The 25455-nt window shown below is 40.0% G+C and overlaps 1 protein-coding gene across 2 annotated transcripts in view; it reads left to right on the top strand.

The window, feature by feature from the left end:
* The window catches only part of helz (helicase with zinc finger), a 57733-nt gene that overhangs the window by 1959 nt on the left and 30319 nt on the right, over nucleotides 1-25455 (top strand). The window contains exons 2-17 of one of the 2 annotated variants that reach the window (XM_023960438.1): nucleotides 6539-6781; nucleotides 6867-6903; nucleotides 7308-7432; nucleotides 8977-9033; nucleotides 9122-9170; nucleotides 9341-9416; nucleotides 10208-10406; nucleotides 10586-10693; nucleotides 10889-11030; nucleotides 11971-12126; nucleotides 12269-12539; nucleotides 17500-17626; nucleotides 17767-17979; nucleotides 18872-19002; nucleotides 19456-19491; nucleotides 21703-21882. In XM_023960438.1, coding sequence (XP_023816206.1) covers nucleotides 6557-6781; nucleotides 6867-6903; nucleotides 7308-7432; nucleotides 8977-9033; nucleotides 9122-9170; nucleotides 9341-9416; nucleotides 10208-10406; nucleotides 10586-10693; nucleotides 10889-11030; nucleotides 11971-12126; nucleotides 12269-12539; nucleotides 17500-17626; nucleotides 17767-17979; nucleotides 18872-19002; nucleotides 19456-19491; nucleotides 21703-21882 — 2132 coding nt within the window. In that variant the 5' untranslated portion in view covers nucleotides 6539-6556. The remainder of the gene's footprint in view (nucleotides 1-6538; nucleotides 6782-6866; nucleotides 6904-7307; nucleotides 7433-8976; nucleotides 9034-9121; nucleotides 9171-9340; nucleotides 9417-10207; nucleotides 10407-10585; nucleotides 10694-10888; nucleotides 11031-11970; nucleotides 12127-12268; nucleotides 12540-17499; nucleotides 17627-17766; nucleotides 17980-18871; nucleotides 19003-19455; nucleotides 19492-21702; nucleotides 21883-25455) is intronic. The other variant, XM_023960442.1, reaches the window with a different exon arrangement.

The following is a 25455-nucleotide window of genomic DNA, read 5'->3' as shown; positions in this document are numbered from 1 at the left end:
ACCTACTTTAAAGGAATTAAAAAAAAACCTGTTATATTTACAACACACATTTCGATGCATGTGTTTATTTCAATTTGATTTCAACCACATTGATTATTAGGTGCTAAATAGGCATAAAATCCACATTAAAATGTTAAGAATTTCTTGAATTTGAGCAAAATGTCACTGAAGAAAGATATTGTTGAACCAGCAATTTTTTTTTTGCCATACTTGTAAATGAAACTGGCTTGTCATGTTTATTAGTTCTCACTTTTCTTTTCTTTTTCAATGAGATCACCTGATATGTTCAGTAAAATGCATTCTTGCTGTGTAAGACCACCGTCACCTATCCCAAAATGCCACGGTGTGGCGGCCTAAATGCAAGTTTTTTAGCAAATTCTGCAGGTGGCCGCAGTTGTAATTGTGAGGCGGCTGTCACATTATTACACGGCCGCCAGGGGAGGTTTTAAGGAAAAACAGAAATATTTGACGACGACCGGACAACTTTTTTTGTGACACTGGTCAGTGGCCGCCAGGGCACATTGAAGGTCGCACGATGGTAGTTCAGTGACAGACGGGCGGCGGAAAGGCAGCATTGCGATCATTTGACTGATGGGAGGGTCTTCAGGTTCCCCCAAATCGTCTGAGGATTGGCCGATTACAGACTGCCACTCCCCTGCTACCGTGCTGCCATTCCACTGCCACCATCCGATTGATAGACAGTGTACGGTTGCAGCCCGGGCAGTACAGATGGGCCAGGGGCCTGGCGATGACCACATGTCAATCTGGCGATCTCACCCACCGTGGGTCCTGCAAATTCTAGGGAAACGGCATTGATGATGCATTGATGAAGACTCCTGCTGCGGTTGGATCCTCGTTTTCTTGGGCCCTGGGGGATTGCGCTTGCTGGGTTTCTTGGGAGGCTTGTTGTACAAAAATCTGTAAATTGAGGATTATGTGTGCTCAAAATCTGAGTTACGAATGACCAAGGGTACAGAATGACCCGATTGTTTTTAGATAACTGCGGGCTACCGGGTGGCTGGCAGCTGCTGGCACTCGATATGGATGGCCGCCGTCCGGAGACATTTACACGTCAATCAGAGCTGTTGCCGGCTGGCACCGCCCTGTGGTTGCCCAGCTGTCGCCCAATTACGTAAAGATGTCATCCCTGCCTGCCTGACTAACGCCTGACAGCCGCTGTCTACATTCATGACTATGCCAACAAATTTTTAAAAAATCAGGCGGCGGCAAGAAATCTTAAAGATTCTGCCAATGCCTTCCCATCGCATGGTGGCAATTGTGTTCGTAACCGCAAAATAATTTGCCGAAAACTTGCCTAATGCATTAACAATAGGGGGGGGGGGGGGGGGGGGGGTCAACATTTCTAACTCTTAATGTTTTATATGTCCTTATCTATGTATGTAAATGTGTGGACCCCCCCCCCCCCCCCCCCCCCCCCAACTGTAGCTGGGATAGGCTCCAGCAACACAGTGACTCCAAGAGGGCCTAAAGGGATTAAGCAGGTTTAGAGAATGGATGAATGGATTTTTTTCATGATTTTATTTAATTTTTATTGCAGAACCTTATTTATAAGGCTCTCTTATTACTGCTATCAGTTAACATTTTTACCACAATTTTCTCTATAATAAATAGTTTACACAAGCATTTGAAAAGTGAAGATGATTTAGAAAGAAAGTATCCCCAGTACATAAGAATAATTATTTGTCGTCTTGTATTTCTTTGGATTGGCAAAGACAGCAGCTCAATATTCACAAACGCTGTCAGATGGTCCACAGCTGCTGTTAAAAAATGTGGCTGGTTATTTTGGGTTTCAAGTTAACATTTCTCTTTTTTTTTCTTTGTTTTTTGCATTTAACTCTAAAATTCATTTAGTATTAGACATAAAGGATCATACTTTTTATAGATCTGCTTTGTTAGTACTATATCACTTTTTTCTGTTATCCAGCTTAATACTGGTAACCAGCAGATGTCAGACAATGCATTGATGGTCTTTGTTTTATCCAAAAAGAGTCATATCTTCAGATTATTGTATAAAATGTGTATAATTAAGCTACATCATAATTGTGGGAATTTTATTTTAATAATGCACATTATCTGATATGATTGACCTTTCCTTAATCATTTCTGCATTTTTGTCCGTTCTATTAGGTTCTGCTCAAAAGTCATCATTATACGTAAAATTTAGGGGTGGAGCAAATTTGTTTTAATGATTCAATTTGTATCATAATTTGTGGTTGCTGATACGGCTCCTAGTTAATATTAGTTCCTTTTGAACAGTCTGATTCACTGACCTAAAATGGATCCAGGACAACCAGTGTGACTCAGAGAGAAATACCTGAACAGTGCAGGTGAAGATTTCAGTAATTTATTTGTATTTCTTGCAAGATAACCAAGTGTTAATTCAATATGAGTACAGCCAAACAAGTAAACAAGAATTAATGTCAAATCCACATTTTAGTTTCTAAAGGGATCATAATTAGAACATTCTAGCACACTGTATGGTCAAGTGTCTTGACTAAATTCAAAGTGTTTCCACACATTGAGCTGGAATGATGGACTTTTTGCTGCATCACATGTGTGTTGTCCGCTGTGATAGGCATTTTTATGTTATTGTAAAATAAACCTAAAGCACCTCAATCTAAATGGCATTTTCTAACATTGATTCAACATAAGTCTAAATTTTTAATAGTATAGGTGATTCGATCTATTAAGGTTCTCCCACACACGCTCTGTTTTCAGATCATAAGATGGTGACTGAACAGGTTTTACTCCAGTAGTGCTTTTATTTCAAATGTGCTTAGCGCTCTCACCTCACAGCGAGAAGGCCTTTGTTTGGATTCCCAACTGGGACCTTTCTGTGTGCAGTTTACATGTTCTCCCCGTGCATGCAAGGGTTTTCTTCTGGCAGAATTCCTTTTTACTGGGTACTAGGTGTGGTCAAATCTTGGTGAGTTTTCGAGTATGTGGCGGGGGTCAAATTTATGCTTGAAAGTGCATCTATGTAATTTTTTAACGAGGGATTTTTGTTTCGCACACCCACATTTCATATCATATCATGTCAAATGTTATATTGTTTTGTTCAGCTTGAGCCAGGGAATCATGCATTAGGTTTTTATGGCATTATGGTAAAAGAAATGTCAGCTAGAAAGGAAACCCAAATGTGCGAGCTCGCCACGCGTACGCCGTTCAAAATTTACAACTTCTTATGCGTACGTTTTTTCCACATTGCTTCCCAGTGATGTTAAATTAGGAGGCAATACATGAAATTCTCTAGGGTCCGTTTGAATTTGTGGCTGATACTGACATTTTTTTAATTTTATTTTTAATGCATGAAGACGGCCTATTCCCATGGCTAAAGGTCAATGAAACTTTGGTGGTGGTTGTAGTCTACAGCTGGCAAAATGTGAATCAATTTTCGAGACGATCGCTTTAACAAAAGTTTCCTTTCCCTGTTTTGGGGGGCAGCGTGAAGATTAAATCTCAAACCTCCTTTGGATATCCCCGACACGTATGTTTTGGTTTTTGGGGGGGTATTTTGACATATTTTTATGGCTCCATAGGAGATTTTGGCCCCATTCATTTTTCTTGGCAGTGTCGCCCACCATGATGTCATTGTTGTTTGTTTTTTGGTGGAGGGTCGTTCCCTCTGCCCCAAATTCTTTTTTGTGGGGTACTAGGTGTGTGTAAATTTTGCGTGAGTTTTTGTTTATGCGGTGGGGGTCAAATTTTTGCTCAAACGTGCAACAATAAGAAGAAGAATATATAACATTCAGATTACAATAGAAGTTTTCACAGTCACGTTGAGTGTGTCTCTGTGTATTTTATTGATGCTACACACGCTTTATATCTGTTTGGGCTTATTCCTTTCCTTTGAAGACTTTTGAGGATTTTTTTTGTGGTCTTTTTTGTATTTTATTTTTAATCATTGCGAAAGCAATTTGGTCCTTGCAGTCAGGGACTGCTATGGGCCCTAATTATTTTTAACTCTGTGTCTGAGCATCAAGTTTCTTTTTTTTTTTTAATTTTCTTTAAGTCTGTCCTTACTTTTTTCACTTGAGGGTTTTCCAAGAGTTTTAACTTGCCTACAAGTTTTTCAATATATTTTAAAGCACATGATCCAAATGTTCTTGAGTGACATTATTGCTAGGATTAAATTCAGTATCTATACATATACTGAGCTTTAAAATAGTTTAAGGTTTTATTTAAGACAACTCAAGCACTTGTCATTTTCCTGCCGAATCTTATAAAGCCGAAGCTCTTCTTGTTATGCAAGGGTTAACGGCCGATGCAGTGTGCATTATCACTTTTTAACGCACGCCGTGGAAGCCTGAACCGTTCGACGCGAGTTGCTTCCGCGAGGTGCGTTTAAAAAGTGATAATGCACACTTCGAAAGCTTATACCGCTTATACCATGGTCACTTACAATAGCAATACATATTAACCAGTTTTTAGTCCTTAATTCTTTTTTTTTTTTTTTTCTGATTTGGATTGCTTTTCTCACAAAAAGGGGACTACTTGTAACAAATAGTCCACGTTGCGCCACACCACCGCTGCAGTCAAGATTTGGCGATATATATATATGCTGATCTTTCTGGTGCGTTAAATAAAGCATCAGTTCAGAGAGAAATTTCACATCTTACAGCTTGTTTTTGTCCAAATGATGAAGCAAAAGGTTGTTTTAAAGAAGCCGGCGCAGTGATACAAAACATTTAAGCTAGGTGACTGGAACTTCTTTTTTCACGGTGCGGTTATCCTGTGGTATATCACTTTTTAATGTACACCCAGCAGCCAATCAGAATCGAGTATTCACCTGGACCATGGCATACAGATATTTAAACTATAACATTGTATCATTTCGGGATGCTAGTGATGGGAAAACATCAGTTCGTCATCATCGTTTCAACAGTATAATGACGTCACAGTTCAGTGTTACTGTTTGGCCTTCTAATGTTCGAAATTCTTTATTAGTAATAAAGATAAAATGTTGAGACAATAAATTACATATCATCCCTGTTATAGATACATATTTGTTGTGTCATTTAAGTGTACTATATGCACTTACAGTTTGCATGTCTGTTTTTGTTGTTGTTCTTAATTTGATTAAACATAGCCTTTTATTTTATTTAGTAATAGTTGTGTTTTGTTAAACATCCTACTGTAAAACAACTTTTCCTTTCAGTAGTTTGCAGTGTAATGAGATTATGACCTGGAGATGTCTTGACATAAATGTTAGAGGCTGCAATGCCATCACTGCATATGGACTTGAATAATCTAAACCAGTGGTCCCCAACCTTTTCAACGCCACGGACCGGTATGAAGTCACACAGAGGTTCCACGAACCGGTCTTGTGTTTGAAGGCGCATGATTATTATTGCTACGAAAAACAACTAACGCATTTGTGACAAAACAATCCCTGAGCTTTTTTTTTCACATGCATGACATTGTACATCGCACAGGTGTCATCATCCTCTCCCCGTCCCGAACTCATGGTGCAAAAAAGAAGTACTGTCTATTAAATGTAGCTTTCTATTTTTTGCAAGTTGTGGGCTCCTCTTCTGACTCCTGGCTGCGTCTTCCCCTTGGCAAAGAAACTTTCAAAAGACGTTTGTTTTTCACTCGTTTTGCTAGCTCCTGGGTTTTATTTTAGCGGTAACCTATCAACCTATAGACGGATGAAACAGCGAATCGGGCAGTTTTTCAAAATAAAACATCTTTCAGATTCCGAAATAAATAAAACGAATGTAATTTAAGTTATTTATTTTTTCTCTGCGGCCCGGTACCAAATGACCCACAGACCGGTACCGGTCCGGGGGTTGGGGACTGTTGCTCGACCGAGCAAGTTAGATGTCACTCATTGAAAATGGCTTACTTCTGCTCCAACCAAAGAAGTCAATTCCGTTGCCATGTTTTCGCAATATGGAAGCTAACATATTGGAGCCAGTGAACTTCAGTTGGCATTGATTGGTCAGAATCATTTGAGTCAACATTTCAATGGCAACCACTCTTGCCAATCAGTAGTGAGCTTGTTGGAAGTCCACACCCCTACCATTTGTTAGTTGGCTTGGGAGGTATCTGTCAGTCACGGCATCTGATTTCACTACCGGAAAAATATGAAATATTATTACGATAAGCAACAACATTATAAAACTGGTAGTAGAGCCAGAATGGTTATTCTGACAAATGGAATGACTGAGTAATAGCTGTTTATTTCTCTGTAGAAGTCTTTGGGATTTTGGATTCTTGGTACTTCCTATTTGGAAAGCGAGCAGTTCTCATACATAGGTTTAAATGTATGGCTTTTTATTAGAATTTCAGACATTTTTGGTTTAATGTTACATTTATATTTTAAGCTTAAAAACTCTCATCAGTCAAAAGTGATTGGTTGTAATTATGTATGATAGTCTTGTCTGTAGCATAGACTTTGCAAAGTTTAATGCACTTTAGCTGTTTTGTCGTTGCAGTTTTAAAATGTAAAAAGGTTGCTTAGCGGGAAGAAAAAACTTATGACAAAGCAACTTGTGGTTCTTTTGGCCTATAGATGTTTTCTTGCTGAGTCATGGCAGACAGGAGAGCGGAGAAGTCATGTGAAGAAGCCAGCAGATCTTTAGCCAGGCGGGAGTACGAGGCGGCCGTCACTCACAGCACGGATGCACTGGTGGTCCTTGCACCCCAAACTCCAACCTCCAGTGCTCCGGGCCTGCAGAGCCCACCATCCCTCTTCTCTGCCGGACCTCTTCGCAGCCGAGCCCTACTCTATCGAATTGCTGCCTTTCTTCAGCTGGTGAGAAAGAAGTTTTTTTCAGCGCTGTTGGTTTCATACTGGACACGATTGATGTTTGAGTAAAACTTCACTCTTTTGCCAACAGAAAAATTATGATGAAGCAGATGAAGACTGCAAACATGGTAAGTGCTACATGTTGTATTTACCGCAGGAGCTGCTGTTTGCCTTCAGAGAACTGGATAGGATTCCGGGGTGTTTGACCCCTTGGAACTGAGTGACGCCTAAGGGGAATCTTGATGCGTGACGATGACATCAATCAGACCTGATTTACTTATATAGTTAAGATGCTCATCAGTGCCATGGCTTCAAATCAAAGATGGAAAGAGCTAACAAAGCAGATGTGGTCAATTTTTGTCCTAAAATGTTGGAGTATTCGAGGGTCAAAGTATAGTCCACAAATAGAGAACCGACTTGGAAGTCAATTTTAAAAGTTGCGGGAAAGCTTACCATCATCAAAACCATTTTTTTTAAATCTGTCTTTTGATGTTGGATCTGTGGTTCTTTCTTTGTCCGTCTTCTGTCACAGTTCTGGCAGAAGAAATTGCACGAGGAGATGGCTCACTACAGGCGAGTTTGCGCTCCATGCTGTTGGATGGCAGCCTGCAGGAGGTCGCCAGCATCCTCTCTAAAGCCTTGTATGGAGAGCCAATGGTACGAACAAATGAGCACGTCATTTAAAACACTCTAAACATCACGAGTCCTCCCGCTGAAATGCACTACTCGCCACAAGTCAGGAATATTCTGAAAAAGTCAGTGGGTGTTGTTTACACAGCGTTTGTTTTGAGTCATAGGTTTTTGGGATAGGGGGGCAAATGTACTGGGGGGGATAGAAACCTCATTTTGGGTTTTCCACATAACAGCCTCACTGTGCCCAGTGCGCCTTACTTGTTGGGGCCAAAACCAAAAATCTTCTTTTAATGCAGGGGGACTTGGCTGCAGGCAAGATGGTAGCCGGAAAAGGAAATGCTGCAAGGCTTCAGAATCATAGCAGCTTTTATCAAAACTTTAATAAACGGTTTAGTGTGAGGATGACCTGAAAATAGGGCAAAAAAAGGAAATTGTTTAATTCCTTTTAAAAAGGGATCTAAACTAAAGGGTTCAGGTTTGTGAACGTTACACCAAAAGTCTAGCTCCATGTTTGCGTTCCTTCAACCACCGTAACGTTACAGCCTTTGGAGCGGGAAATGTTGCTGTTGAGCTGTCATTGATGCACGACCCGCTGTCGACATGGGCAATTTTTGTTCCTTCGAGATGTCTTTATTATTTTCTCAATTTTGGGGGTAATAAATGTCACACTAATAAAAGTGAAAGATCAAAGGGAAGTTTTACAAATGTCATTAAAGTTCTGACCTAATAGATGAAGCATCTCTAACTTATTGTGAGTAGTGTAAATGTTAATGGGATTAAAAATGAGGCTTCTTGTTGCTAAGGTGACAGTTTTGCTTCCTGTCTGATCGCATAACTGTAAAGTTGTATGTGACACTATTTGCAAATTTTGCCAAGATTTGTCTCAAAATATCTTGTACATTTAACCACAACAGCACGTTATGAAGCAAGTTTAAAAAAAAAAGGCTCAGCAGCATCATATTTCATGCTCCGCCCCTTTTCCAGCTTTACTTAACAAGATTTATTTTACAGTCTGATCTCTAAGAATTGAACAGGATGTGGAAATATTAGTAGTTCAACTAATGAAAAGCTGACTCTCCTCCAAAGTTTTAGTTTTAGTTGAACCTTTGTCCTTATTTGCAACAAAATAGCATTTTCTTTCATGTTTAAGATTTCAGTAATGTCTTCAAAACTAAACAGACATTACTTTTAGATGTCTTCCCATAAATTTCCCTCTGAACTAGATTTTCTTAAAGGTTTAATGTTTATTATGTAGATCAGTATGTTGGTTAAATTGTCCCAATATTGTAGAGTGGAAGCTAAGATCTGAAGGGCCAATCAAAGATTTACATAATTGTGACAACAGGAACGCTTTCACAGCCCACTGTTAAAAAAAAAAAAATTGTGCAAAAGCTGAGCGGTGATATGGCGATGGACCACTGTGTGCAGATTGTTATATTCCATTTAGAGTATTTAAATTGGGACAAATAAAAAGAAAAGGATTTTTAAAACATAGCAGAGAAAGGAAATTGACTCATAAACTACATTTATGCTTTATTGTTGAAGCTCTTAATCTCTTTCCTTTACAGAATGGCATTGTTACAAAAGACTTGACCAGATTAAAAATGCTATTTTCGGAAATTGAGGTAAGAGACCAACCCTGTTTTTGGGTGTTTCTGATGTCTATCTAACAATGATAACAGGAATGATAGAAGCTGTCCCATTTCACAACAGGCTGTAAACAGAGAAATGGCTCCAGACTGCACGGATGAGCAAGATGAAGGTAAGATCACTTCATCATGGCTCCTTTTCTTTGAGTTCACTATCACGATAGGAAGCACAAGCTAGGTTTTGTTGTCTTTAAAACATTTTTAAGCTGCGTACTATAGAAGATGTCAGTATTTGTTGGGCACGAATGCTCCATCTGGTTTTTTGTCGCCTGCATTGTAACAGAGGTCTACGATGGCTGGCAGTTCCGGCCTCCTCCCAGAGGAGTCACCAGCAGCGAGGAGTACACCTTGTGCAAGAGGTACTTAGCCCTGTCATGACAAATGATCACTTTCATTCCTTTATTTTACCAAGAAAACTGTAGGTGTTACTTTAAAAAATATTATGTTAAATGCAAACTGAGAGGAAGTCGCAACATAATTAGATAAATCGCCAGATAAAAAATGTTTTTTTTTCTCTAAGGAACTCCTGTATTGATTTCTAATCAATCTGTCTTCTGCTTTTTGCGTTTTTACGCCGTCTATGAAATGTTTGATTTTCAATCACAAATGATTGATCTGCTTTCTTGCTGAAAAACACCCCTAGGAGAAGAGGGGGTTTCAGTCAGTCACCTGTAGTCTGAACCAACTGGACAGTCAAATTTAAACCTGCTGAGAAAACAAGGACACATTTACTGAATGGAAGCAGATTGACAGAAAAAGCCCCTTTATTTCCAAATTCTACCTCCTGTTGATTCATTTTTACAAAAAATCATAGCAAAAAAATTTGCCCAGCCCTAGTATAAACCATAAATACCATTTATTTTATGCATGAAAATATTCATGCATAAAATGGTTCGCTAAAACGATTCAAAGTAGAAATTTGGCCACAATTTCAGAATACGCATCAACCTACATTCTGAGTCGCAGAGCTGTGACATTCCCAGTTTGCTTCTTTTTGCTATTTTTTTCTTGTTTTTATTTCTGTGCTCAGAATGTTAGAACATAGAATGAAATGGAGCCGAGCAAGCAAATGAGAACGATTAGCCAAACGGTTGATTTGAAGCCTTCCGGCTTTAGGATTGGTTGAAAGTGAAGTTTGATTTTCCCTCAGGTTCCTGGAGCAGGGTCTCTGTCGGTATGGGGCTCAGTGTACATCCGCTCACTCTCAGGAGGAACTAATGGAATGGCAGAAGCGTTACGCGTCACGACTCATTCGCCTCAAACAACAGCAGGAGAGCAAACACTTCACAGAAAACTACATGGAAACCTTGATAGAAAAGTGGATTAACTCCTTTTCTCCAGAGAAAGTGGTGAGTTGTTTTGTGACACATCCAAGCAAAAAAAAAAAAAAATCTGTGAAGCAACAAAAACACAAACATGTTACTAAAATGACAGTTTGCTGTTATAGAGTGACATTCTCTTCAATTTGTAATTTTTTTCTTTCAGATGTCACATTTCTAAATCACGTTTTTCTTCTTTGTTCTTGCAGCTAAGCGACAGTTTGGAAGGAGTGAATGTAGAGACGAGCTCCAGTCTATCCGTTACTGTCACCACCAAAAAATCCTCCCACTCCTGGATATTCTCTTTGTTGTGCAGGGTAAAATAAAACCATCCGCTCTCTTTGTCTAAGCAAATCCCAGAAAAAAACAAACATGTATGGAAAAAGTTCTGCATGATGTTTGTGACAACTATTCGAGTCTGTCTGTTAAATTAATCCAAATCAATAAACACGATCATTTAAATCATCAGTCAATTTTCATCACTTTATTGTTCTGCTTTTTTTTTAAACTAGCCGCCGAGAAAGCTGTACCGCATCGCTCTGCTCTATGATGCCCATCGACCACACTTCTTCATCACAGGCGTGTCGGCCGAGGAGCGCCTTCAAACTGTCCCCAAAGGATGCCAAGAGTGGACTCCTGGAGAGGAAACAGCAGGTTTGTTGGATATTTTGGTCAGGAATTTAGTCTAGCTAAATCTGAGGCCTTGGTTCTCCACCGGAGAAAGGAAGTCTGCCGTCCCTCGGTGGGTGGAGTGTCCCTGCCCCAGGTGGAGGAGTTTAAATATCTTGGGCTGTTGTTCACGAGTGAGGGAAGACCGGAGCGTGAGACTGACAGGCGGATTGGAGCAGCGTCCGCAGTTATGCGGTCGCGGTATCGTTCCGTTGTGGTGAAGAGAGAGCTGAGCCAAAAAGCAAAGCTCTCGTTACTCACCAACACTCACCTACGGTCATGAACTCTGGGTCATGACCCAAAGAACGAGGTCCCGACTACAAGCGGCTGAAATGAGCTTCCTCCGTAGGGTGGCTGGGCGCTTCCTTAGAGATGGGGGGAGGAGCTCGGTCACCCGCGGAGAGCTCTGAGTAGAACCGCTTCTCCTCCACATCGAAAGGAGGCTCGGGAATCTAGTCCGGATGCCTCCCTGGAGAAGCGTTCCAGGCATGTCCCACTGGGCGGAGGCCTAGGACACCCTGAAACTAGGTCTCTCTGCTGCCCTGGAAACGCCTCAGGGTCCCCCCAAAGGGGCCGGAGGAAGTGGCTGGGGCGAGGGAAGTCTGGGCATCTCTGCTTAGATTGCTGCCCCCACAACCCGGTCCTGGATAAGTGGAGGAAGATGGATGGATGGACAAAAGGGTGTTGTTTGTAAAAACTATGATTTAGGGTTTGTCAGAGGACGTATTCATTTTAGTGGTGCCCAATCTCTTGGTACTGGGCCACAGACAAAAAGAAACATACATTATTTCTGTGTATCTTGGAAATCTAGGAGATATTGTTCACCACACCAGTCTATAAAGCCGGAGTCTTTGTTGAAATATGTATTTATTGTGTCAGTTGTTATTCCCGCCCATTTTTATTTATTGATTGGTTTATTTTACAGGGGCACCAGACAATGGTCTTGATCAGTGCATCTACAAGGTGGCAGTGGGTTTCAGCACAGAGATCTTTGGAACCTTCAGGCAAACCATTGTTTTTGATTTTGGTTCTGAGCCTGTTCTCATGCAGCGGATCATGGTGGACGCCGCCTCTATTGAAGGTATTATTGTGAGACAACCCCAGAATCAGATCATTGAGTTTCTAATGAATGCTACCAAGTAAATGCTATAAATGAGATGTGTAACACAGTTCTTTGACGTTAACTTTGAAACACATTTGTGAATCGATTCTGGCCTCCACAGATCTAGAACACCTGTTGGCAGCCAGGCAGCAGTTGCTGATAACTGCAAAGCGCTGGGACTCCTCCTGTAAGACCATTGTAGAGTTCAGTCCCAATGAGACGATGGGTGAGCTTGAACGCAGCCTCCTTTCCCGCTATCAAATACCTCTGTCGGCTGACCAGCTCTTCACCCAGTCGGTCTTGGACAAGACTCTGACCAAAGACAACTACCAGGCTCGACTGCACGACTTGCTCTACATTGAAGAAATTGCACAATATAAAGAAGTTAGCAAGTAAGTGTATGCAAACTCAACGTTTTTATTTTTTTACCGGCCGGAAATATTGATCTGAATACACGTTAATAGTGATACAACAACGTTTAAAGACTACAAATTGTGTTTTTGGTGTTTTTAAGATGTTCTTGTGGCATTTTCCTCATAGTGGAGGACATGTGTAAAGAAAATTAAGCTTAAAATTGCATTTCAGTATTTTTTTTTATTCGAATCATTGTGAAATGCAAGAAATTGGTTTAAAAAAAATTGTATCGGTTCAATAGAAGGCCACGAGGTCCCTGCTCCACTGCATTCTGATGCATAGACAAATAGATCCATGAACGTCTTTGTCTTCTTCATCCACGCTAATATTAGGTTGGGGTGTGAGTGGCTTTAAGCTAGCGGGAGAGTGTGTAAACAGATTGCTCAATTATGACAGGAGGGGGAGTTGCTCCGTGTCAACAGTCTCGCCCGCAACTCTGCGACAAATTTCTAACCAACTACTGCTGCTCTGCAGAAACTGTCCTGAAGAAGGCATTATGGTTTGGGGCTAAAAATGGCAAAACCATAACGAAAAGACCACTGGGAACGCTTTTAGATTGGCTCAAAAGAAGATTGGACTGGGACTTTAAAGACCACAGGCCACCCTTAGTTGCAAATGATGGGACCTTTCAGATTGTGTTGATGTTAATACAGACAGAATTTCATCTATTAATTAATTGCACGTTTAAACTACCCGGACTTTAACCCTGAACTCTGGCTGAAATCCGCCTGAACTTGCTAACTCTGGGTATGTCTGTTCCAAAAGACCGGAAATGAGTTGGCGTAATTACGCTCGACTTGGTAACACTGGGTTAATGCACGTGCACGGCAAGTACATAAAGACATTCTCAATGGATCGACGATTTCAGGAGTCACCATGGAAACGGGTGGGGAAAAAAAGGAGAGCACTAAACTGCAGTGAGACAAAGTTAACACACGAGTTTCTGATCTTATTTCTATTTTCATTGTATTATTTATATATATATATATAACTTATCCAACTTAAATTCATTAATTCAATTGGTAACAAGTAATTGAGTTAAATGTATTCAACCTAATTTTTTACGTCTGCCCAACTCAATTATTGTATTTACAACTCAAATTTACATATTTCCCTAACTAAATGTCATTTTACTCCAGTTCAAGTAAATGTTTTTTTTATCTTAATTTATTGTACTTCTTGAACTCTCATATGTTTAAGTTTGAGGCTGCAGATTTTCTCATTTTTATAACAATAAAATGAGTAACTCAATGTGGATTTGCAATGTGTAACCTCTGTACTCTGTTATCATGAGTCTGACTTTATTATTTTCTTGTAACATTACAAGGCACTAGTGGTACTAAATAAACTCATCATCCTCTTCCTCCCTCTCCCTCATGGTGCAGAAAGAATTAAACATAACAGGACAGATAACTCGGCAAAACACAGTAAAGTAGCTAAACAACTAAACACATTTGGACAAAAATCCACACTTAAACCCAAATTCGTCCAGACAGGCAAAGGGAACGGTATCCCACAATTCCTTGCGGTGCCGATCTAACAGCAGCACCAAAGTTGCACCCACTTAATTGTATTAATTTGAATGAAATTAAGTTAACTGTCTGAACTGTTATTTTTAGGCAGACTTAACTAAAAAAAAGATTTATCTTAACTGAAGCAAATAATTAAGTTAAATCAATGCAAAAAGTTTATCTTTCCAACATCCATATGTGGTCTTATCACCCTTTCACGGTGGAAAAAAGTATTATATGAGCTTCTTCATCCACTAAATCATCTTCAAATGGACACATCATGCTGTGTCACCTCTGTGAAAACAAACTAACCTTCAACTAAACCTGCTCCAGACCAGGTTATGTTCAGAGCATGAGTTGCTATGGCAACTTGACATACTCTGAAACATACCTCCATTTCTGGAACTGAAAGCTGAGGTTATCCGCGTCCTTAGCCTCAAACTTACTGTGGTAACTAACATAACCTGCTTCCTGGAATACCCCCCCCCCCCCCCCCCAGTTCACTACCTTTTCACCTGCTGCTTTGATTTCAACTCAGTTCTAGGTAGGAAGCCGGAAGTCACCACAAGGGGTCAGACTTGAGCCGTGCACTTTAGTAAGGCGAGGAGAGGAATTGGTGTGTACCTCACACACTTCCCTCACCCATTTTGCCACGTTTAGGAAGCCGCTGTTTGCCTTCTGCGTGGCAGCAGTGAGTGTGTACGCTGTTGTTCAGGAGGTGTGTAACAGTCATGTTTGCTGCAATTTATACTCAGTATAATTTTTCCACCAAATCTTAAACCGATTTTGTTAGATGAGTCATGTTGTTTGACGTGGTTACAAACAAAATAATTGGATCTATTGTATGAATCAATACCCATGGCACATTCTGCATAGGAATCTCTGCGAATAGGATCTCTCTGCGAATTTTTGCTTTAAGTGGTACTACACTTTAGAGAAGACTTTCAGTCAGTTTTATTATTTTTTTAATGTACACACTCTGCAGACTGTGTATTAACTTGACAAAGCAAAGAGAACTTGTACAGAAAAAAAGAGAATTAAAAAAATTAATAAGTAAAGCAATACGAAGAACAGCAAATACGTTTTTTAAATCAACAAGTGCAGAACTGAAATGTTCAAATTGAACAAATTGGTTCACTTAAGGCAAGTAAAACATTAAATACAAAAATGAGCTTTAGGGGGATAAAAATGACTCAAGGTTTAATTCAAACTGCATTTCTAAAGTTGAGAAGCACTCCCTAAAGTTGCTCGTGTGAAATTTTCATGAGATCAATATTCACATTAAGATGCGTTTGAGTCGTAAAGAAACCTCAACTGAAGAAACCAGCTGTTCTGTGGAATGAATGGAAATGCTGCAGCATGCACAGCAATCGTAACACTATTATTCGGTTTGAAAATAGAAACAGAAATAAAATCAATCAAATCTTTAACCCAAGAAACATTTTCACTCACATGAACAACAACAGCACTTAAAAAAAACAGTCCAGCAGCAGTAATGGAATACGCTGTATGAATTAGAATGAAAGAATAAAATGAAAACAAGAAAAAGGTTTGTATTTAATAAGAGTGGAACGGTTTTTCTACAGAAGCCGAGAACGTCCTGCCCTGCTTTTTATTTTATTTATTCCCATTTTCTCATAGCAGCAGCTATTATATTGTTATAGCGAGAACCCCTCCCCCCCTTTTTGTCTTTTCTTATGATACCGGACCAAGTCCCCAATGTTATGCAGTCCTATGTAGACGGTCTGATCCCCTCATCTGGTCACCGACGAAATTGCCTGAACTGCAGATGCCTGCGCAGCTGCAGCTGCAGCCGCAGCCGGGCCAACTTTCTCCTCAAATGTTGATGACTGATTTGGACGTTGTTCATGACCATCTACATCAGCAGAAACGCCGCCCGTGTTCATCCGTGAATAAATGAATCAGTAATACATGAATCAGTTCTTCTGGTGGTCAACATTTTCTCTCAAACTGCTTTGTTTAGCTGCAGATTGTAGAAAAATGAAAGAAAGAAAAAAGTTTTGTAGTGGAGTAAGTCGAGCTGGGAGGCTGATGGGGTTCTGCTAATGTTCTAATGTCCGGAGCTCAGTGAACACACCAGGCAGAGATGCTTGTTGGCACTAGGTTCTGTCATTCCACCTGTTGCCGGACTCATAGTGTTCAGTTAGAGGCTGAATAAGGGAAATTGGGGGCTAAGTGGTGCATGGGACAGCAAAGCTCCACTAAGAACTGAAAAAAAAAAAAGAAAACTAAAACAGATTTCATCTGAAAATCGCATTGCTGGAAAGGAATGCTACAGTCTATTCTCCATTGTCTCGTTATTAAAGCAAAATTGTTTTTCTTGTGATAAAAAATACATAGACGTAGTTATCACAAGAAAATTAGCTTAAAAACAGTACAGTAGACCGTCCTCTGCTTCCGAATATTACTACACAAGTATCCAAAAAAAAGTTATTGTTCTCATTTGGAAAGAAGTGTTGTCCGGCCTCGAACTCAAATATACAGCAACTGGTTATGCATGAAACGCATGGATCTAGTAAGTCTTTTAGAATGAAACATTCACTTTTTCTTTTAAGGAGCAGTTCTGGTCTGGTCTCTTTAGGGTTTATGCTTGGGTAAGTGTCTTGCCCAAGGACACAATGACCATCAACCCTAGAACTTGAACCCCCAACCAACTGATTGGAAAACGGTTTCTAAGCCCACTGAGTTACAGCCACTCCCCTTTACCAACTACTGCTGGGAATCTGAGGGAGAAAGAAACTTACAGGCCTGCTGCGATTGTGTAACACCACTAGTTTATACATGTTACTGCAGAATAGATGATTTTGTTTGTCAATCATCCACTGGAAAACATTATCATATTTCTTCCCATTTCATCATTTCCCATACTGAAAAGCCCGCTATATTTAAACAGACCTGAACTGAACCTTTTTTTAAGAGTTGCTTAAATTTCTTTTTTTTTTTTTATTGGTTTATTTTCATCTTATTTAGGAGTTTACTGACACTTCTTTACTCTTTAATTTTCAGTAATTTTCAGTAAGGAGGGTCATTAAAGCTGGGATTCCTTGTATTTACCCTCAGGTCTGAGTTATTAATGAGACCAAAAAAAAATCAAATCAATTCTTAAATGTGATTTTCTGCATTTTTTTTTCTCAGTTTGTCTCTCATAGTTGAGGTATGCAAATTACAGGCCTCTCTCATCTTTTTAAGTGGAAAAACTTTAACAATTCATGGCTGTCTAAATACTTTTTTGCCCCACTGTAGAGGCTCCTTTTCTTTCTAATTTCTAATTTCCAGGAGTTTTTACACCTCCTTTCAGTTAAAAGAAATGCTTACGATCACCGGCAGCTTTTCTCAGTCTTTCATGTGAGTTTTCTACCTTTTTAATATGAGGAATCTGTGTCTCTTTTGCCCCATTTTCTGACAGATTTAACATCAAAGTGAACCTTCAGCTGGTCAATAGCTTCATGCTGACTGGCATTTCTGTTGGAGCCAAGTATGCTCAGAACGGACAACTCTTTGCACGCTTCAAACTCACCGAAACTCTTTCTGAGGTAACTAAATCAGCTGCAGTGGTGCTTCTGTACACCTACTGCTATTCCGTAATGGGGTTCATGCCTCGATCAGTGCTTTGACCAGCTCAAAGAATTGTTCGTTTGGTAAGACCATTAAGTGGTTTTTTCCTTTTTGCCAGGACACACTGGCTGGACGATTAGTGATGACCAAGGTAAACTCGGTTTTGCTGCTACCGTTGAGCCGGGATGGAGTTAGCAGCCAGCCACCTCCGGGTGTGAAGGAGCGGGTTTATGAAGCTGTGATAGAGGAGAAGACCAAGGACTACATCTTCCTTAGGATCTGCAAAAACTGCTGTGAGGAGCTGGGCCTGCAGTCTGACAGAGAATTACAGGTACCTTTGTTCTGCTATCACCACTACGTTGGAGATTAATAGGAGTTTTTTCAATGTGCATTATGACTGGGTTAAAAAAATCTGTTAATCCAAATCAATATAAGCTTTTATTTTCAAATTGCAGCATCAATTCATCAAATATGTGAATTGATTTTCTTCTAAGGGAACTTTTTGTAGTTTTTGCTAGCAAAACAAATAATTTTTTGTTATTTTTGAATAGATTATTAATAAAAACTCTGCCCATTCTTCAGTTTAAATCACTAGTTATGTGAAAATTGAATTCATTCAAATGGAGTTGCGTTCAGAGATGATCTTCTGCAGACCTCGGTTGGAACCAGTGGTTCTTTGAGTTCCTGTTGTCTTTCAATCAGCTGGAACCAGTCTGACTATTCTCCTCTGACCTCTGGCATCAAAACGGCATTTCTGCCCACAGTACTGCAGCTCACTGGATATTTCCTCTTTTCCTAACCATTCACTGTAAACTTTAGAGATGGTTGTGGGTGGAAATCCCAGTAGATCAGCAGTTTCTGAAATCCTCGGACCAGCCCGTCTGACACCAACAACCATGCCACGTTCAGAGTCACTTCAATCACCTTTCTTCCTCATTCAGATGCTCGCTTTGAACTGCAGCAGACCGTCTTGACCATCTCTACATGCCTAAATGCATTAAGTTGCTGCCATGCGATTGGCTGATTAGAAATTTTAGATGGACGGGTGCCTAAGTGAGTCTTGTGTTGCCTTTCAGAATAGGAAATGAGGTGATTTTTGGGCAGTTCTGGCTGTTGACAGTATACTCTCTGTTTACACGTCCTACACATTTGGCAAATCTTCTGGACTGTGGAAGTTGATGATTAGAAAAATAAACAAGCTGCCTCTCTTAACTTTGTTTCAGGTGGAGCTCCAATTTCAGCTAAACCGACTGCCACTATGTGAGATGCACTATGCCCTGGATCGAATCAAAGATAACTGCATCCTCTTCCCTGATGTTACCATGGTTCCTACCATCCCCTGGAGCCCCAACAGGTATGAGCTCTATAACTCACACACATCCACTAACACAAATGTTTAACTTAACCTGCAAGTGTATCATTTTTCTGAGCACGATATTTATGTTTTAATAAGCAGCATCAATTCAAAGTCAATATTTTCTTTTGAAAATGAAGAAGAATGTTTGAAATAACATGTTGGTTCTGCAAGTTGTTCAACTTTTTGTTTGCAGTTCTAAACACACTATGCACACATTTTTGGACATAAAGCAGGAAAGTCTTGTGAACCACTCCAATAAAAATTATGTTTTTTAACATGTTCTGGTAGTATTTTTCTTATGATGGAGGACATATATGAAGAAAATGAAGATTAAAACTGAGTATTTCTTAATTCAAATCATACTAAATCAGGAGCAGAAGAAAAATGTGATTTGAAAATGCTTGTAGTTGTTAAATAGAAACTACAAGCCTCCCTCTTTGCTCCATTCAGATGCATCCACTTGCTGACGACTAGATCCATGTACCGGTACGTCTTTGTTTTCCTCATTTGAGCCGGGATCTGGCTTAAAGTTTTATGGCTGGATGGCTCCGACGCTGCTCGCCAGTTTTGTTGCACCGCCAATGTTAGATTGAGGTTACGAGGGGCTGTAAGCTAGTGGGAGAGAGTGTAAACAAAAGGTTGATGGGAAGTGAAGGCAGTATTGCTCTTCGCAGCAGCCCCACCCACAATTTAGAGGGAAATTTCTGATCAACTCTCGCTGCTCTGCAGAAACTATGCCCCACAAAACCACAAGCTTTGTTTGTTTTGGCTAAAAGTGGCATAATCATAATTAAAAGACCACTAGATACTTTATAATACAAATCTAGGAGCCAGCATCATCGATGATTTATTAGTTAAAAGTTTTAGAAGCAACACACTATTTATGAGTAAATGCACCCCTATAAACCTTTTTTTTTTTAAAGATGTCAAGCTTATATATAACTAATAATTTGTCCGGTGTTGATGAAAAATGAATGAGTTCATGTAGGTGTAGTTTGTTGTTTTTCTTTTTTAAGATGAAAGCAGAGGAGATGTTCACTGCTCACTATAGCTGCATTGTTGTGCATCATCTGAGTTTTGATGCAACCCATTCAAACCTGTCTGACATAATCGTCTGGGCTAAATGCCTTTATTTTCCGGAGTATAAGTTGCACTTTTGGGAGGAAAGTGCAAGGCTTCTGAACGAATCTGCCCAAACAACAACAACAGATTCACGTCCCAAATTTGCGTTCGCTTTTCCTTTTAACGCACGTCAAATGCTTGTCCAAAAATGTATTCAAAAACCTTACACTCCAGACACGTGTGGGAGAAGATACCGTCAATTATTTAGCCTCATTGCTACATGTAAGCATTGGCTTTATGTCTTATTTATTTATTTATTTACAATGCACAGAAGACATGGATGACGATGAGAGATCAGATTTATTTCTTTAGAGGAGCTCTACAAAAGCATCGATAAGCACGTCTCCATGTCTGGGTTCACAAGATCATTCAATCTTTTTTTCTACAGCGATCTTTACCCTCTACTTTGAATGCATCTGAATGACTATGCTTTCAGCGCTACTTCAGTGTATCCGTAACTCTGTTAAATATTAGAAGCAAAAATAATAATGTCTCGATACAAATAAGAAAAATATCAAAGTTCAGGAGGAGAAAAATAAGATTCTCCATTTTGTTTCGGACGGCGCTTCGTCTTCCGCCTTGCTGTAAGTAGGAAATACTGATCCACCTACAGTGCCATCTAGTGGTAAGCAACCGCTGGGCAACCATTTGTTACTGGGAAAATAATGAATATATGAGCCGATCTTGATTTTTTTTTAAATCACATAAGTCCCACCTTACCATGAAGCTACATTCACGCTAGCCTCAGCAACTGGCGTTCAAGCAGCCACTTTGAATAAAAGCTCTTTGTAAACCCGCATCTTGGGCTTCCGCACTCAAAAGTCTCCCTTCTGTGTCGCTGCGGACATTTTTAAGTCTCTTCTCTGGCTTTACATGCAAACCGGGCATTAATTGAACGTCCGCTGACTGCTCAAACAGCAGAACTTTGACCAATTGCAGAGTTGGATTTGGTAGGGTCGCATGGGTGGCATCGGTTTTAAAACACGGAAGAGAAACATCGGTTCATCATTCAGGAGGAAGTTATAATTGTGGTATGTGCCAAGCCAGAATTATAGGACTCTAAGTCTTTCATATTTTGGAAAAGAGCTGTGAAAGAAGTCTGAAGAAAGATTTGTGAGATTTGCACCCTTTTGACATTTCACACCAAGACTCTTCTAACTGTAGGTGGTGGACATGCTAAGAAACAATCACAAAACAAAAGGAAGAAGAAGCCCCTTCCTGCTGCTCCGTGTTTGTCCAGTGTGAACACCACTGACTGCATGGGCGTTCATAAAACCGCGTACAGTACGTTCTTGAACATGCAAAGCTTTATACTTATACAGCATGAACAGACATTTACAAGACAAGCTATAATTTATGATTGTAATAGTTGAAACTCTTTAAAATGACACAGGTTGTCACAGTGTAGGTGAATTTAACTTTTCAACCCCTCCCCAGTAAAACTCCCGATGCTGAGAGCCAGCAGGCTGTGTTTGATATGACCGTAGAACAGCCCCCACACAGTCTGAAGATGGCCACTGTCCCAGCAGGCCAGTGAATCCAATAACCATGTGTCCATTCTTTTCATGCCTGCAGACAGTGGGATGAGCAGCTCGATCCCCGTCTCAATGCCAAGCAAAAAGAAGCCATCCTGGCCATCACAACACCTATCTCCATCTCCCTGCCCCCTATCCTCATCATTGGACCCTACGGTACCGGCAAGACCTTCACTCTGGCACAGGCTGTCAAGCACATCCTTCGCCAAGACAACAGCAGGTCGGTTTGTGTGTCCTTGTCTTTCTCTTGAATCTTTGATTAGTGCCAAGTGGTGGCGAGAAAATCTGTGGATTGCAACAGTTTTGGAATCATGTCTTAAACTATAATATGGTACAAAGGCAACTTGAGCATAACAAAAACAACTAACTAATTAACCCTTGTGCCATCTTGTGGGGTCCAGATGACCCCACCCATATATTGGTGTGTCATCCCTCTCATGTCTGGCATGGACACCAGTGAAGATCAAAAATCATTGGAACTAAAAGTTCAGCGAGTTCCGGATTAGCCCACTCCCATCATTAACGTGCCTTGGATAGCTAAGTAGTTAATATATATTTTTTAATGAATTTAAGTTGATCTGGTTTCCAGATTGCAGTGAAGCCATAGAGCAGCTTATGTTGGGAGAAACAGCTGTTAATTATGTAAGGCTGTCTGGAAGTAAAAAGAAAGTTTATCTTCATAAAGGCAATTTTGAAGAAAACGGGGTCTTTTAAGTCCTGTCTATAGTAAGCTACTTGTTTACCTACGAGTTACGCAAAACAATCAAATTCATTAAATCATGATCCGGGTGAATACTCTATTCTGATTGGCTGCTGGGTGTGCATTAAAAAATGATAACGCACACTCCCAAAAAAAAGAAGTTCCGGTCACCTATCTTAAATATTCTGTATCACTGCGCCGGCATCTTCAAAACAACCTTTAGCTTCATCATCTGGACAAAAACAAGCGGTAAGAGGTGAACTTTCTCTCTGAACTGATGCTTTATTCAACCCATCGGGACGATCAGCATATATATGTCGCCGAATCTTGACTGCAGCGGTGGTGCGGCGCCTTGTCACCTTACCATGACAAGGCGCTGCACCATGTAACAAATAGTCCGCCTTTTTGTGGAGCATCCGTGATGCAAACAGATCACTAGCCATGGTTCGGCACACACGGGTACCACGCATTCCATTATGGACGTGCTGAGAAAAATGCTTTCCACATCTGATTACTTCAGTTTAGAATTTGGATAAATGGACGATAAACTTCTAAATGTGATGTCAACATACGTAGAAGCTAAGGCAAAGCTAACACTTTTTATTTTATTCTATCTGGTTTACAATACCATCAAGGTTGGCCTTGATAAAGTCCTGTTTGATTTAAATATTTCCATTTTGAATAGTAGTTAAATGTGTTGAAACAAACGGATTCAATTCCCCATCATACGCAGCATGTAAGCTGGACTGTCCCCCATCAGTTTTGACCTTCAGCATGATATTAATCGGTGAGAAAACACAGAAATAGTTTGTTGGCTTGTGTGTTTTAAGCCTTTTTTGTGTGGTATTTGTATGATTTGTGGCCCGCATTTACCTTCACTCTGGGTGGTGGTCATTTGGACATCAGTTCATTTCCTGCTCTGTAATGGAGGTCAGTACAAGCTATTACACATTCTGCCAAATGATTTTACTTCAACCTTCCAAAGGGTTTTCTGTCATAGTAAGGTATTGCAAGGTTTTCCTGGACGGACTTTTTTCCCCCCTCATTAGTGTGTTTCCTAAATACGTACAGATACCCACAGGAAATTCTGAAGTTTTACATAATGGATGCAACTCAGCGTGGCACCAGCATGTCAACGGCTCCCTGGTCTTTATAAAAAATGGATGCAGTACTTTCTGTCCCCTAACACAAGATTTTACTGTCATAAAAAGAGAGCATGGGTTTACATGTCATGTTAAAGAAAAATGTAAGTCCCAGAAAACTCGTGACATTGTAAAATTTATTTTTAGTTTCATGCAGTTAACATCTCTGCAGGTGCATTATACATGTCCTAAAAGCCAAGATAAGGAAGGTAGTCTCCTAAAATATTGCTATTCTCTGGTCATAATTGTCATTTCTGAAATAAAACATACATATGTCACTGGGATGAACGGGGAACTCAAAAGTTTTCTTAATAGGAGGCTGCGGAGGAGGAAGGGGGAGGCGACCACCACCTGGCACATTTCAGTAGCTGAAGACACGAGGCGTTGCCACAGGGGGGGGGGGTTTGGGATTCTCTGTCAGGAAGAAAATTTGAAAATTATTGCATTTTCCAGGCACCTGGGGATTATTTCAGCAGATTAAAAAGTAATAGAAACTGAACTTCTACTCTATCACTGCTAACAATGATTGGAGAAGCCCCTGAAGGACCAATATTTGTAAAGTAAACCTATGTGTAACATTCAAATAAGTTTACTTAGTACTTTACTAACAAGTGCTCTTTCCACATTGAGTTCAACTACTACAAAAATGGCAAGAGTGTCAGTTTGATGTATTCAACAAAACAATTTGAATTGCAGTTAATCAGTAATGATCTTTCACAAAAACTCAGTGCTACATGAAAAAGGCAGAGCAGAGAGGAACCGGTTCATGGAGGGATCCTCTCCCCGTTCCTCCTGATCTATTGATGTTTTGTAATTTATGCAGAAATGTGACCAAAAGCTGCAGAGAACTTAGCTAAAATTTTTATGGCCACCACATCAATAGCAACTTGAAAGAAGAAAGCACTATTGACTGTAGATGTTTAATATTCACCGTACTATCAGAACCTCCCAGCGAGGCGGTTTTTCTGGCCTTTTCAGCCATGAATCCAGTAACATAACGAGGATCTTTCTCTGAGACTGCTGCCTTGCTTAAGTATCAACCAATCACAGATGTGCTTACAAGGGCATTTCGGGGTACACCGAAACCAAAATGGCTGTGAAGTAAACAAAAACTGAATATTAGCGCAGTCACACGATTCGTTTTTTGGGATTATGAATTAACCATGACCTGTAATTAATTGATCTAATCTGTTTTTTAAATTTAATTATTGCTGTAAAAACCTCATTTTGAGGTATTTTCATTTAAACTAATGACACTGTGGCCCAGTGAATACTACTGATACTACTCAGCAAGGCTGTTGATAAACTTGCCTCGAGAAAAGCCCCAGGCAGGGACGGGATTCCCAGACAATCCATGAACCGAGACGAGAGCTAGGATACGTCATCCATGGTCAACACGGACCGACGCAGGCCAACAACTACTAAAAAAGTGGCTTATGAAGCTTTCCTAATATAACAGACTTCCGCCAAAAGGTACTTTTTTTTTTCTATCTCAATCTATTAAAAAAAGCAAAACATCAGGTTCCAGATTTAACGCAGCAAAAACTGTAGGAATACTTCTGAGCAATCCTAAAATATTAACCACAAACGTTTTATTAATATCATAATGCATAGTTGACATCCCTTGTTCCACAGTTTATCACAACAGCAAGACAGTAGAAATGGGATGTGATTTTATAGTTTCATTTAGCCAGTTTGGTGAATTTGATCATTTTGAAGATTTGGATGCGGCAGAAAAAGTAAAGAATAGAATAGAATAGAAAAGCTTTATTGTCATTGGACAGAATACAACGTAATTTAGCGGCAGCTTCCTTGTGCAAAGAATGCTAGGAAAAAGGAAAGAAAACAACACATATAAGAGGTAAATTGTAAAACATTTAGAAATACAGTGCTATGTGCTGTCTGCACTCAGGGCTGAGACAGCTCTAGGATAGAAGCTGTCTCTTAGCCT

The sequence above is a fragment of the Oryzias latipes genome, chromosome 1 (genome assembly GCF_002234675.1).
Source record: "Oryzias latipes chromosome 1, ASM223467v1".
In the NCBI taxonomy this organism is placed as follows: Eukaryota; Metazoa; Chordata; class Actinopteri; order Beloniformes; family Adrianichthyidae; genus Oryzias; species Oryzias latipes.
Note: the sequence above shows the minus strand (reverse complement) of the source record. Positions and strands in the feature narration are given on the sequence as shown.